A 14,436-nucleotide genomic window follows, 5' to 3' on the forward strand; every position below is an offset into this window, starting at 1 on the left:
AGCCAGCTAACAGTTGGCAGCCAGCTGGCAGCCTGTTAACAGCTAACAGTTGGCAGCCAGCTGGCAATTGACAGCCAGCTAACAGTTGGCAGCCAGGCAATTTATTTTAAAAGCAAAATACACCTAGGGTTAGGCTAGGGTTACGGACATAGATTTTATAAAAAAAAAAAGTGCATCCAGCGTACATTCCAAAATCATCGTAGGACATTAGTGAACATATTTGTATAGTATACTTAACTCATGTTTGGCAAAACACTTAAAAAAAAAAAAAAAAAAAAAAAAAAAAAAACGATTTTTTTTTAACATGATTGCCTCCTGTGGTTTATTCTGTCTGTCTGTCTGTCTGTCTGTCTGTCTGTCTGTCTGTCTGTCTGTCTGTCTGTCTGTCTGTCTGTCTGTCTGTCTGTCTGTCTGTCTGTCAGGCTGTCTGTCAGGCTGTCTTAAAAGCTGTGATAGGACATGGCTCAGTGTTTGTCAATTTGCTCTACAATGGCATTTGATGAATAGCGGCATTTGTTCAATGGTGGCCTTTGCGAAACAGGGGCAATTTGCTTAACGGTGGCCTTGGCGAAACAGGGGCATTCTGCTCAATGGTGGCCTTTGCGAAACAGGGGCAATCTGCTTGATGAGGACGCTAGAGGGTTAGGGTTAGGGTTAGGGTTAGGGTTAGGGTTAGGGTTAGGGTTAGGGTTAGGGTTAGGGCTGTGGTTAGGCCTTATGTACGGCTGACAATTGACAGCCAGCTAACAGTTGGCAGCCAGCTGGCAGCCTGTTAACAGCTAACAGTTGGCATCCAGCTGGAAATTGACAGCCAGCTAACAGTTGGCAGCCACTTTATACTTAGCCATGAAGAGCCTAGCTCGACCTTTGGCAGCCGCCTTGTGTACGGCTGCCAGCGACAGTTGACAGCCAGCTAACAGTTGGCAGCCAGCTGGCAGCCTGTTAACAGCTAACAGTTGGCAGCCAGCTGGCAATTGACAGCCAGCTAACAGTTGGCAGCCACTTTATACTTAGCCATGAAGAGCCTAGCTCGACCTTTGGCAGCCGCCTTGTGTACGGCTGCCAGCTGGCAATTGACAGCCAGCTAACAGTTGGAAGCCAGCTGGCAGCCTGTTAACAGCTAACAGTTGGCAGCCAGCTGGCAATTGACAGCCAGCTAACAGTTGGCAGGCAGGCAATTTATTTTAAAAGCAAAATACACCTAGGGTTAGGCCAGGGTTACGGACATAGATTTTATAAAAAAAAAAAGTGCATCCAGCGTTAGGGTTAGGGTTAGGGTTAGGGTTAGGGTTAGGGTTAGGGTTAGGGTTAGGGTTAGGGTTAGGGTTAGGGTTAGGGTTAGGGTTAGGGTTAGGGTTTTGCACGGGAATATGCAGTCCGAAACGGGAATATGCAGTCCGAAACGGGAAAATGCAGATTTAGGCACTTTACAGTTGGCAACCAGCTGCCAATTGGCAGCCAGTTTACAGTTGGCATCCAGCTGACAATTGGCAGCTGGCAATTGGCAGCCAGTTGACAGTATACAGCCGCTATGGCAGCCGCCTTGTGAACGTCTGCCAGCTGGCAATTGGCAGCCAGCTAACAGTTGGCAACCAGCTGTTAACAGCTAACAGTTGGCAGCCAGCTGGCAATTGGCAGCCGATATATATATATTCTGACGTATACAATATTAATGTACATGTTTGTTCAAATATTAAATAAACTATCTAGTGCAGCAGAACAGCTTTTTAAATTAAATAAGGTAAAAACTTCCATAATTTGCATAACGACAAATGTTTGCCTTCACTCCTTGTACGTCACCCTTGATCTTATTAATAAACTATAACTAAACATCCGCAAAAGATCCTTCAATATTAATATGAGAACTACAGAAACAAGCTCAGTAGCGAAAAGTTTAAAAATAATCCCCGTTTTATGGCACAGGGTAAACGCCAAAGACATAGAACATAATTCAAAAAAACAATCACTAACAAGAAAGGCAGCGCTTTCGTTAATACTATATAGGTATGTAGATTAGTCATCGTTGATGTAGATGGTTTTACACATTTCCTGTATTATGTAAATTTGACGTAGGACACACGTGATCATTGTTTTAGACGTAGAAACAAAATCCATCCATTTTCTCGACATTCTTTGATTTCTTGTAACACATCACGCCATTCAGTAAAATGCCAAGTAAGTTTATGGTTTAACACACCATGAGTAGCAAATGTACTTACTGCGCACGTTTTACCATTTGTATTCTTGACATATGAACGAAAACATTTGTTTTGACCTATTAAAAGCAAATATCCGATTAAGTGTCATATTTTCACTTTTTTGATGTGGAAACTTAACTTCTAACGTACGAATGGACTGATAATCTTGACCAAGACACGAAAGAATTTGATATTAAGATTTGTTTTGACTGTTTAGTGTCATGGTATACGAAATATTGAGGTTCTGTTAAGTGTTAAAGGAATACATGGATATGTAGCTATTATTGCTTTATTTAAGATAGTTATGGCAATCTAACATGTAAATAAATATTACTAGTTTTGTTTAAAATATACAGCATTCCCCATACAATAAAGACACATCTATCACCACACAATTATTCGCATTATTGTGCGCATTTTGTCAAATACTGAGACAAATTATAATATTTTTTGGGAAAGCCAGACAGCATAACCATTTTAGAACGAACTAAAAAAAATCCTGTTTTTATCAGGGATAGTTTCTTTTATTCAAACAGTAGATACAACAACATACACAGACCATGAAAAGTAACATTCATACACACGTATTGTACTGTTTCATTATAAATAACATTGTACAACAATAAAATAAGGGAAAAAACGGAAAGATAAAAAACCAAGGAAAGAAATAAACATGCAATTATATCAGATATTGTCAACGTATGTCAACGTCAATGCTTTATATTTAACTGTTATTTTAGTATAATTTTATTGAAAAAGAAGTTATAATAGAAAACGTTCTACAACTGTCTTATAACTTTTTTTTCCTTTCTGATAATTTTGTGCTATTATAAATATTCAGAGCCAGTCTTAGGCTATTTATAAACCCTGGCATTGTTGGAACTATTTTTTTCTTTTACATAAAAATGTGAATTTCTTAAATTCTAGGAACAATAAGTCAAACCTGAAATTATTATTTCCAGACCTTAACAAAACAAACATGCTATGTATGACAGTATTTGGGTCAATGGAAAACACTTTTTGTAAAATGTGTTGTAGCTAAGGCTGTATCTTATTACAATCCAAAAAAAGACGAAAAAGAGTTTCTTCACAGCGTTCACCAAAAGAACCTAGCTTATCATCGACTAATTTCATTTTATAAAGCAACGATTTTGTTGGTAGTATTCTGTGAATTATTCTTGTCTGTAACCATTGTATATATGTGTCTCTTGCGCAATAGAATACATAGCTATATGTAACTTTCCATTTTATATTGATATTTTAATATAACAACACCCACTTTTGTTGACTAGTTGGTATATCATTGTTTTAATAAACGTGTTGTAAAGAAATCTATTTAGGTCATGTTATAAATAACAATTAAATCATGGGTTAATACAAAGAGCAATATCAATGTCTCCTAACACAATGTTCTTTTGTTTTATATATGAATATATTGCAGATTTAAGCCCATTGTAATGTAATAAGTTTATTTGTTTGCCAACAATCCATTCTTAAGCACTAAGATTATACATTTTACCAATTAAATCGAATAAGTCTTTTAAATAGTGTAACCCCTTATTATATAAGGCAGGTATAAAAACATAATTTCCCTTTTTAAAGTTATGGTTATAGAATAAAGGAATATGCAAAAACTGCTATACTTTGCCCATACATATTTTATCTATATAAAGCATTTATGCTTTATTACATATTTCCAAAAATTATTTGACAATTTTTGGCAAATATTTAAAAAAACATTTTACCACAATTAAACATCTTTACCACATCAAATAAACTAGCCATTACTTTAAAACATTTACTTTCAGTATGTACTATATAGTTTTTAAGCCATTTTATTTTCAAGCTATACATATAACTCACAACATCTATTATATTTATACCACCTTCTGTAAAATCTTTCACAAACACTGTGCTTTGCATTTTAGGTTCATCCCATACAAACTCAGAGAATAAATCGTTGAGTTGTTTCATAAAATCATTTGATGGATAAGGTAAGCTGATAAAAAACAGTGGTAATACAATTGACTTTACGACAGCTAGTTTGCCTATAGGTGTTAATTTTATTCTTTTCCAATACCGAATGCTATTCTTCACTTTCAACAGTTTCTCATCAAAGTTTATTTCACACATTTTATAAAGATCTACATCAAAATGTACACCAAATAGTTTAAATCTAGTATCACCCCATGACAATTTGAATTTTGTTTTAATCGATCTGGAAGAATATTTTAGTGTTCCAATCCAAACTAACTTCGTTTTATCAAAATGTACCTTTAAACCTGATAATTGTGAAAATCTATATAACTGCTCTATGACAGTTTTTACTGTGTTCTCTGTACCATCTAGTAATACAGATGTATCATCCAGAAATTGTGAAATCCTATATTCCTCCCCATCAACACATACACCTTTTATATCTTTACAATGTCTTTTTTTTAATAGGAAGGATTTCTGCACATAAAAGAAATAAGTATGGAGAAATTGGATCTCCCTGTCTTCATCCTCTACCTATCTTAAAAAAATCTGACAAGTATCCATTTAATTGAACAGCCACCTCAGTATTATATAAAAATATTCTGATCTACCTTTAAATGTTTCACCAAACTTAAATTATGCTAAGGTTTTCTCAATAAAATTAAACGATATATGTAGCACCCTCACGATTAAACCGCGTCCTTTACACTAAGCCGTTCTATCGTATAGTTATAAAGTCAAAACAACCACGTCCGATGATACACGTTTTATTGTTAGCAATTATTTGTTTCTTAGTTCCAATTAATTTGATCTATTAAAGAAGAGCAAAGCTGACTCTGAGATCTTAAGCTGGCAGACTGCCTGATCTCGGTCCTTAGCCCTGAAGATTTAAACCCAGTTACATTCTCGACTATCCTAACGAGAAGCAGACTCCAAACTCCAAAAACTATCCCTTAAGCTCCGGATAAGTGTTTTTATATTTCTCAATTGACCTAAATTGCAGATGACCATTCAGAAGTGTTTACTAATTTTCCTTCATAGTTTAACAATATCAGGTGGTACATTTGACCTCACGTGACCATACTCAAAGTATCTTACTGGCTATCGCAACAAAAAGGAGCCTGTCAATCAATATATCTGGTGACGTCAAAATGGACTAGACCAAACCCCTTTGATAGGATTTTAGTAAACAAGGTAATTAAGCACATCTCTGGACAGTATTTAAATTAGCCATTAGCGGTTGACCTTGGCCCTTGCTGATTGATCTTCGATGGTACCAAGTAATATATGAGTTTATCAGAAAGCAGATCATTTGATAATTATTAAACAAGCCTTAGGGTCGTTATTAACAAATGATAAAGAGATTAACCGTTCCATATATTCTTAGGATACCTAATTGACACCTGCCGGTAACGGTAATGAAGCTCAAATGAAAATAACGCTATGGCATTTTGACCACTTAGTAGCTAAGGAAACGAGTAATGACCTTAGCAGATTGGCGAGGGCCATTGTGTTACATATAGAATTAAACGCCTTTTCAAAATTTCCAGTTTGGTCTTTAGAAACTAAAACATCTAATACACTTTTCAATCTATTCGCTATGCTACCTGAAGCTATCTTGTAAATGACGTTTAGCAAAGTAATAGGTCTCCAATTTTTCAAGAATTGTTTAGGTTTATTCTCCTTTGGTATACACATAATCTTACCCAATTTTATATTTCTAGAAAACGAATTACACTTAAAGGCATGATTTATTTAAACAACAAAATTGCCAATATTTTTCCAAAACATTTTGTAGAAATTTACTGTGAATCTATCACATCCTGGTCATTGATCATTTCCCATATGTTTTAACGTACATGATACTTCATCATATGTTAGAAGGCCCTGTAGGGAGCTTATCTGATGTTTGTTTAATACATTATAAACACAATTATCTAGTTCTTCTTGCAGATCAAAATCAACAGATTCCCTTTCACTGTAAAGATGTTGATAGAATTTGTAAGATTTTTCAAAATTTCATCTTGTTCATATATAAAAGTGCCATCGTCTCTTTCAATAAATGGTAAATGTTTATCAGCAATAGTTTTCTTTTCTAAGTTGCAAAAATATGAGGTAGCCTTCTCACCATTTTCTTTCCAGTCTGCTCTAGATATAATAACAAAGGCTTTAAGCTTACTGCTTCTTAATTCATTTAACTCAGTCTCTAAAATTATTAACTGTATCTTCTGTTATATTACTTTGTAATTTTAAAATATCATTTAGCAATATTTCGTCTTGTTTATTTCTTTTTTAGACTTGTAACTGGCAAAAGATATAGTTTTACCTCTAATTTCCATGAGCAAAGTTTCTAAAAATAATTCATCATTAATTACAAACTGTATTTCTGATCTATCCATTTCTACCACAAACTCACTATCGTATACAGGATTACAATATTGTAAAATAACATCATCAATCTTTTTTTATACATTCTAAATATTCAATGTCTAATAAAAGTGAGTTAATAAATTTCCATAGTCCTTTACCATGTTTGGTTAAAGAAAAACATAATTCTAAAGCAATTATTGAATGATCTGATTTGTAACAAATATCTGTTTCACATTTCCTCACAAGATTTATAATATTATTTGATATAAAAAATAAGTCATGTTTTTTATCTTGCCACGAACAATAAGTAATTTTGTAACATGTTTTGATTCTTGATGTTAAAAAAGACCTGATTAATTTTCTTCACAATTTTAAGCTAAATATTTGGAAGTTAACAATTAATTTTTGCACATTCCAATTAATAAACATTCACGTATGTACTTTACCTTGGCCAGTAAAATATCCTGTATATTTAAGTATGTATTGCTTTGAAACATTTCTTACTATATTATATTATTATATTGTTTATTCATCAGTTCTTATGATGGCTTTACACTTTAACTATGATTTGCCAATTTAACTTTGTACACACGGGATGACAATTGCTGTCTACCTGGAAACAAAATCAATCCAATTTTGTGACATTTCTTTACTATTGTAATATGTTTGTATATTTCATCTTCCATGTTCGTGGTTGTACATACCGTTTATTCTTAACCTATGAACAACATATTTTATATTTTTTTCAAAACTTTGATTGTCAACTTAGCATATTAAACCAATGCTATATTTGGTAGTGTGTGACCTAGAAGATGTAAAATCAAGTTTCGTGACATTTTTGATGTTTCACGAATAGGTGTTAATTTTTTTGTCGTGACCAAGACAAAAATAAAATATTTATTACATTGTTCAAATTCAAGTGCATACGTCAACGACAGTGGAATTACATTCTGTAGTCAAATGTTTTTTTTTATCTCATTTATTTTTTCACATATAATCTGTATTAGCACACAGTTCTAAATTCTTATCTTAAAAATTCAGTTCTATTTATTTTGTTAGGATAAATATCCATACTAAACAATTATGCTCACGCACACACATATACTATTACATAAGCACACCCATGCGCAGGCATGAAAACACACACTGAATCTAATTCTTGCGCGTATGTATCAGCTTGTAATGTAAAAGCACGGAGTATTTTGTAACAATCACTCTACTGGTTCCCACTGACATTCCTTCCATTATTGTTCAAACACAACAATGTTGAACGTCTCTTTTTACAGATTGTCATAATATTTTGCGACACCATGACAATGTAAAATATTAATGAAAACCTGTAAAATATAATTTTGAAAAATAATACAAAGATGAACTGTTTATTATTCAGTCCCTCTTATATAATATACGTATGGACCTATTATCTTACAATTAATTACATGGCAATTTTCAACTTCTTAGAGCTCACTTCCCTGTTTTTGTCGCAATACTGATATAAAATCAAGCTCATTTTTTAACATCAGGTCGCATTCTTCACGGTTCACCCTAAAGCCCGCGTCCCAGGTACTTGTTTCGACCTCTAGACTTCTCTCAACGCGTTCGTTCCCCGCACGACAGAAGGACGCAAGACGTTCCAGGACGCGCTTGAAATAGAGCACCTCCATATGAATATCGAGTAACTCAAACCGGAACTTGCGCCAAAATTCTTCATAAAAATGGTCATACACATAATAGTCAAGCCAATTTCGATGCTTAAATTTCGCAATATCATCTGGAGTAAGGTCTTTTTTTGACCAGCCTTCCTTGCTGTGAACATTGTTTGATATAAACAATATATCCACATGCTTCCATTTAAAATACCGTTTCAAAAGTATCAAAGATTCTTCAAAATATTCAACCAACAAAACCAATTTGAAAATGCTATTAAGCTCTGTCAACTTTGCAGAAATTGTTTCCTGATTGGTTGAACTAGATATTCCAAAGTCTCTTGCCATACTGTTGTTAGTGTATGAAAAAAATCCTTTGTCGAATTTTGGATTACGTATGAGTGCAGTTAGTTTATTTCCAGGGATTGCCGATATGTATGGGAGCTGCGAGGATGGCTGAGAATAATAGTTGATAGAAGACACAAATTGTTCGAGCGGTTCTCGCACAATTGCAATGTACGTCGCATCCTTCGGAAGTACGCTTCCATAGGTCTGTATGTTAAAAATGCCATGTGTACACAGGATGTCATGGTCGCCTCGGAACCTTGGCATTTTCAGAGGAAGGTGCTGTGACACCGTTCTCGAGAAATAATTCGGATGATTTGTAAACACAAACGTTAAGTTACGCTTTAAGCCGAACCGAAAAAAAATGTTTTGCATTGTGGAACTAGCAGCTTTGTGTACCTTTAGGAAACCTATGTGCCGAACCTCTTCAAGCTGACTGGAAAAATATATCGCAGTGCTCATGGTTATATTAACCTGCTGTGCCAACATGTAAATAGATACAATCACTGCGACAACCAGACACCTGAAACAAACACATGAGAGGGTCATTACTATGCGTGCCTTTATACACGGAATTGGTAGTGTTAGTGTCGATAATATTTTAGTTCAAAGCAATGTGTCAAAGAAATAATCAAATAATTTCACTTCTGGAATGTGTCAGTTATTTTTGAGTTATGGTTTGCGAATTGCTAGGCAACTATTTTTGTGATTCTTAAGGAAAGTGGTCATTTGAATACGAAGAACCGCGAGTCTAAATAACGAAAGCATAAGAACAATTTTAAGAATGGTTTTGATTGTCGTCACAATTATTTTTAAAAAGGTCGGTAAAATATAACCTCACGTTTAAACGGAGCATGATAATATACTAAGTACAAATGAAAACAAAAGATTTGTATCGACTTTGAAATGAATGAAATTTGTTAATGTAGGTAGCAAAATTTAAGGGTAAAATATCTTGCGGTTAAAAGTAAAAAATAGGGATTTATATATGCCTTTAGTTTTCATTCTTTTTCCCAAAACAAAAAAGCAGATTAGCGATATGACTCAGCTTTGATGTAAGAGGTGTTTCTGATTAAATTTGTCCGAGTGTATGTGTAGGAAAAAGGTGTAATATATTATTTATTTAAAAATATTGATTAATGTTACGACAAGTATGAGGTTTTGGACATACAACTAGTTTAATATTGAAGTGAAAGTATGTGTGCGTTCATTGACCGTTCCAAGGCGATACCTCAACATTGATAAACTTGTTTGTGAATTTGTGTTGTCTTTGGCGTTGCCTATTGCCACTAAACCGGGTTTATGTTTAATCCTTTTGCTACTGAGCATGTTTCTGTAGCTTTTTGCATATATATTGTCTTCGACGTTTGTTTTGTACTATTAAATTGTCACAAAACAAAACAAGTGATAAAATACATACTGAGAAAAAAAACACATCAAGCTTACCAAACGCATAATTTTCTCTTCATTCCTGGTATGTCACACACGAGATATCAGCTGTGCAATCAAGTCCTGTTATAGGATAATGTGTTCTAGCTGTAAGGATGTCTTCGTTAGGTATCTGCAATAACACTGGAATCGGTCTCAAATCGATTGAATTCCAATATGAAATCGCTCGTCAATATTAGAATGAGGTTAGAAAAAAGAAGTTTGTATTTGACAAGTCACACACATGTAAACTATAAAATGCTAAAATGAATAATGCAAAATGGTATTGAAAGTTGCTTAAAGGATATATTGTAAACAACTCATGTTCCCTTACATCTGGTGATGTTTTAGAATATTTCAGATCTATAAATAATCCTGAATCAGTGTTTTTTTTCAACCTAATGAAGACATATTGTGTTTCAATGAAAGATATTTAAAGGAGAATTAAATGTTATGTTTGAGGTACTTACTGTACCTTTTACTATTGAGGCTATCAGTAAGGCTTTACTAAATTAAATAATGGTAAATCAGGTGGCCCTGACTGTTTTATTAATGAATTTTTCAAGTTTGGATCAAACAATGATGCATTTAGTACAGCTTTATGTAGATTGTTTAACAAATTATTTGACACTGGTTATTTCTCTGAATAGTGGTCTGAAGGGTTCATCATGCCTTTATATAAAAAGGAGATGTTAATGTTGCAAGTAATTATAGAGGTATTACATAATTCAGTACCCTTGGAAAGATATTTACTAAAGTTTTGAATGATGTACTTACTGATTGGGCTGAAAAGTATCAAGTTTATATTGAGGCTCAGGCTGGCTTTAGAGAAAATACGGGAACTATCGATAATGTTTTTTTGTTTGACATGGTATTATAAACTTTTTTCACAAATACAAATAAGAAGTTATTTACTGCATTTGTGGACTTTACCAAGGCATTCGATTATGTTGTACGGAATAATATATGGTACAAACTTATTAGACTTGGTGTAAGAGGTAAAATGTTAGATATTAAACGTTCGATGTACAGGAATGTTAAGTCTTAAGTAAAATATGACAATGTTTTAAGTGATAGTTTAACATGTTTGTTAGGTGTTCGTCAAGGAAAATCCTTATCTCCATTTTTATTTTCCATGTATCTAAATGATAAAGAAGAGTATTTCATGACTAATTAACCATCAGGGTATAGATTTAGATGTGTTTAAACTATTTATATTATTTATGCTGATGATATTGTTTTTTGTCAGAATCAGAGATTGGTTTACAAGAAGGTCTTTCATTACTAGAGAGATTTTGTGATAGGTGGGAGTTAAGTGATAACTCACAAAAGACAAAGGTAATGATAATTAGGAAAGGCGGTATATTAAAGGAGGAATTTAAAATGTTGGTTTAAAGGCCAGGAATTAGAAATTGTTGACAAGTTTACATATCTTGGAATTGTAAATCTTGGATTTGTGAAACATAGATGAGATATTTTCGATAAACTTATGTATCCAGTTTTAATTTACGGCTCTGAAGTGTGGGGTCTTTTTAATTGTCAACAAATAGAAATGTTACATTTATTTTTTTGTTAAGAAATATTAGGAGTTAGAAAACAAACCAAACATACTTTAGTTTATGGTGAACTAAATAGGACTTCATTGTTTAGCAAACGTTTTGTAAATGTGATTAGACATTGGCTTAAAATAAATATTCAAACCATCAAATATGTCAAAATTGTATATGATAAAATGTATTTAGAAGCAGATTGGATTTCTATGTTAAGAGAATTATTTCAGAGGCTTGGATTCAATGATGTATGGTTAAACAAAGGAGTTGGAGATATATCTTTATTTTTGAAGGTTTTTAGGTAAAGAGTTACTGATATTTTTATTCAAAGTTGGAGCTCAGAATTATCATAGTCTACCAGAGCCACAACCTATGTGCTATTTGCAGACTTCAAAATAACAACAGTTTTAACGGATGTTAACTTTTATAAGTATAAACTTGCATTGTCAAGATTAAGGATGTCTGGACACAGATTATAGGTAGAGGCTGGTAGATGGCATTAACCACCTGCTATATCTTATTCAGAAAGAAAATGTCATTTATGTGATTCACTGGGTGAATATCATTTTGTTGTTGAATGTAAATTGTATACTGGTATAAGAAAAGCTTACATTGATAAATATTATTATGCAAGACCTAATATGCTTTAAGTCATATAATTATTCACTTCTCAAAATACTATATATAGAAAATTATCCATGTTTGTTATAAAAGCTTTCGAGTTGAGAAATGCATACTATAGTTAATACGGATAATATTTAGTTATTCCTCTCGCTGTGTTTATGTTGTTCTTTGGCACTGAGATTGTTAAACCAATTTGTAACTTATGATTGGAAGATTGAATGACCGTTGACTATGCTATAAAAATTAACGTATTTATTTTATTGATTGTGTACGCATGGGCATATTGCCTATTGTATTCTTAAATAAACTCTAAACTCTATAAAATGACGAGCGTATTTATTTAATTTATTTAAACAAGTAGGTTTGGTGTTTGTATGTTAGGGAACATAGCTCATTGTCGTTTAAGCCTTTGCAATGTGTTCCTAAACAGGGTTTATTTATGAATGTATGCCTATTTGGCTTGTCCATGTATGTTCCATTGTTTTATGTATAAAACTATCGAAGGATAAGCTAGAATTTTATTACTCTTTTTAATTGATGTTTACATTATCAAAAATAAAACTTAATATAATAAAATCAAACATCGTTATTCATTATCCTTATGAATGTTTGCTTCATGTTATCTAAAGTTCATATAAAATATATTCAAATATAAAATGGAATGCACTCTACTCTGGAAACTCCCCATGAATTATTAAACGCTACATCTATATTTCTGGCAACACAGTTATGTGTATCTGACTCAGGTAAAAATATCATTATGTTATCAATGAAACATACTTGAACAGTATACTAGCAACAAACTTGGAAAAATAAAATAATTGAAAAAAAATGTCCCATCTTCACATCATTTACTGAAAATTTGAAGATGAATCTTTAGCTGTAACTAGAATTCAAATGGTTTTAATAACGTTGTTATATCGCTGTTAATTTTTATTTCTTTTTTCTAGCCCCTATGGTGGAAGGCTGACCCGGTTTATTCTTCCGTAATTAGTCTATGCAACTTGTAGACAAACGTGCTGCAACATCGTTTATAGTGTAAAACTCCTTGACCAATCGTTTTGTTTCAGCTGCATTATAACTTCCTGACGCCGCGTTATTCATTTTCACTATTTGTCGCTATTTTTCCACGTCGAAAACATGTCCGTAGCCCCCGATAGTCTCGTTAACAAGAAAACCCTGTTCCCTGATCATTTGGTTGCGGTAATCCAATCTTTTTCGATAAAGCTATTTTGACGAATATATTTCGTGTGTACATGTTTGTGTCTCTACTTCATTGTCGTATAGGTCCTTGAATTGTGCCTTTAAACAGGGTTTATTATTTATTGTTTGCCTACTGGGCATAACGACCTTAATCATTGTTAGTTTTCATCCAAAATACAATTGGTATATATTTCGTAGTGTCCTGATATAAAATGTAATTTGAAATCCGACCAGTTTATAAAGATAAATTTGACCATCGTTTAACACTATTAGCTAGAAATGTGGCCTCTTAAGATAAAGCAAGTTGTCGTTTGTTATATTTGAAATTTTGAGTAACATTTCAAAGCAAGAAAATATATGTGCCACTTATGAAATGGCAACACATGCGCTTGTAATGTTTTGGTAATCAATATTAAGATAAAGGACAGAAACACTTATACATGATTTGTGTCCTTGTGGTGATAAACCAGTAAAATATTTGCTTGTGTGTTTTATTAGTTTAGGTTATAACCTAATATGCTTTGCTGATTCAGAATTTAACTGACTAAGAAACTCAACGAATATAACTTTAAATAAACATTAAAAATAAAGAAAGATAAAATAAACAACAAACCAAAAATATCTATGCTGCGGCAATAATCTGGGCAAAATACGTTATTTATTTCCATAATACTAACATTATATTATTTTTATACCGAGTGTAACATCCGCACACTGTCACTATAAACGCTTTTAAAATGACAAGAATATCCATGCACATAAAATATAGCATAGTTCTATCACATTACGATTTCTAAACATATCAACTTACATCCGATCCGATGTTATAAGGAAACATTATACTTGTCACTGCAAAAAAACAGTTACAGCAGAAATATTTTATCTTATAGATATATACAGTTAAACCTCGTTGGCTCAACTCACAGGGACAGGCCAGAATACCTCCATCCTCAAGCAATTCGAGCCAAGCGGAAATGCTTACATTGAGGTTAAAGTTACCGGACCTTTACATGTAGTTTGAGCCAAGCGAGTTCGAGCCAACGTGGTTCGACAGTACTACATATTGATGACAAAATTCCCCTAAAAGAGAAATAA

The 14,436-nt window shown here is 33.1% G+C and overlaps 1 protein-coding gene across 5 annotated transcripts; it reads right to left on the reverse strand.

Moving 5' to 3' along the window:
• Positions 1-7,441: 7,441 nt before the first annotated feature.
• On the reverse strand, positions 7,442-14,118 carry LOC128230381 (galactosylceramide sulfotransferase-like). Of its 5 annotated transcripts, XR_008260207.1 has the most exons (4): positions 13,955-14,112; positions 9,983-10,097; positions 8,936-9,059; positions 7,442-8,188 (listed from the first exon to the last, which is right to left on the reverse strand). XR_008260207.1 is itself a non-coding variant. In XM_052942598.1 (3 exons), exons 2-3 carry the CDS (start codon positions 10,003-10,005, stop codon positions 8,003-8,005), a joined length of 1,080 nt encoding a protein of 359 aa, XP_052798558.1. In that variant the 5' UTR covers positions 10,006-10,097; positions 14,037-14,118; the 3' UTR covers positions 7,447-8,002. The 5 variants fall into 5 exon arrangements, 4 of the variants coding, with proteins under 4 accessions (XP_052798558.1, XP_052798557.1, XP_052798555.1 ...); XM_052942598.1 differs by having other exon boundaries at positions 7,447-9,059; positions 14,037-14,118; XM_052942597.1 differs by having other exon boundaries at positions 7,447-9,059; positions 14,019-14,115.
• Positions 14,119-14,436: the final 318 nt, after the last annotated feature.

This window comes from Mya arenaria, chromosome 4 (genome assembly GCF_026914265.1).
Source record: "Mya arenaria isolate MELC-2E11 chromosome 4, ASM2691426v1".
NCBI classification, from domain to species: Eukaryota; Metazoa; Mollusca; class Bivalvia; order Myida; family Myidae; genus Mya; species Mya arenaria.

What these genes read in the sequence shown, in the direction of transcription:
- LOC128230381 (XM_052942598.1), bottom strand. Translation starts at nt 10,005, where the DNA reads ATGAAGAGAAAATTATGCGTTTG. An exon ending in AAGAGAAAATTATGCGTTTG is followed by an intron (nt 9,060 to 9,982) that starts GTAAGCTTGATG and finishes TGTTTGTTTCAG; the next exon opens with GTGTCTGGTTGTCGCAGTGA.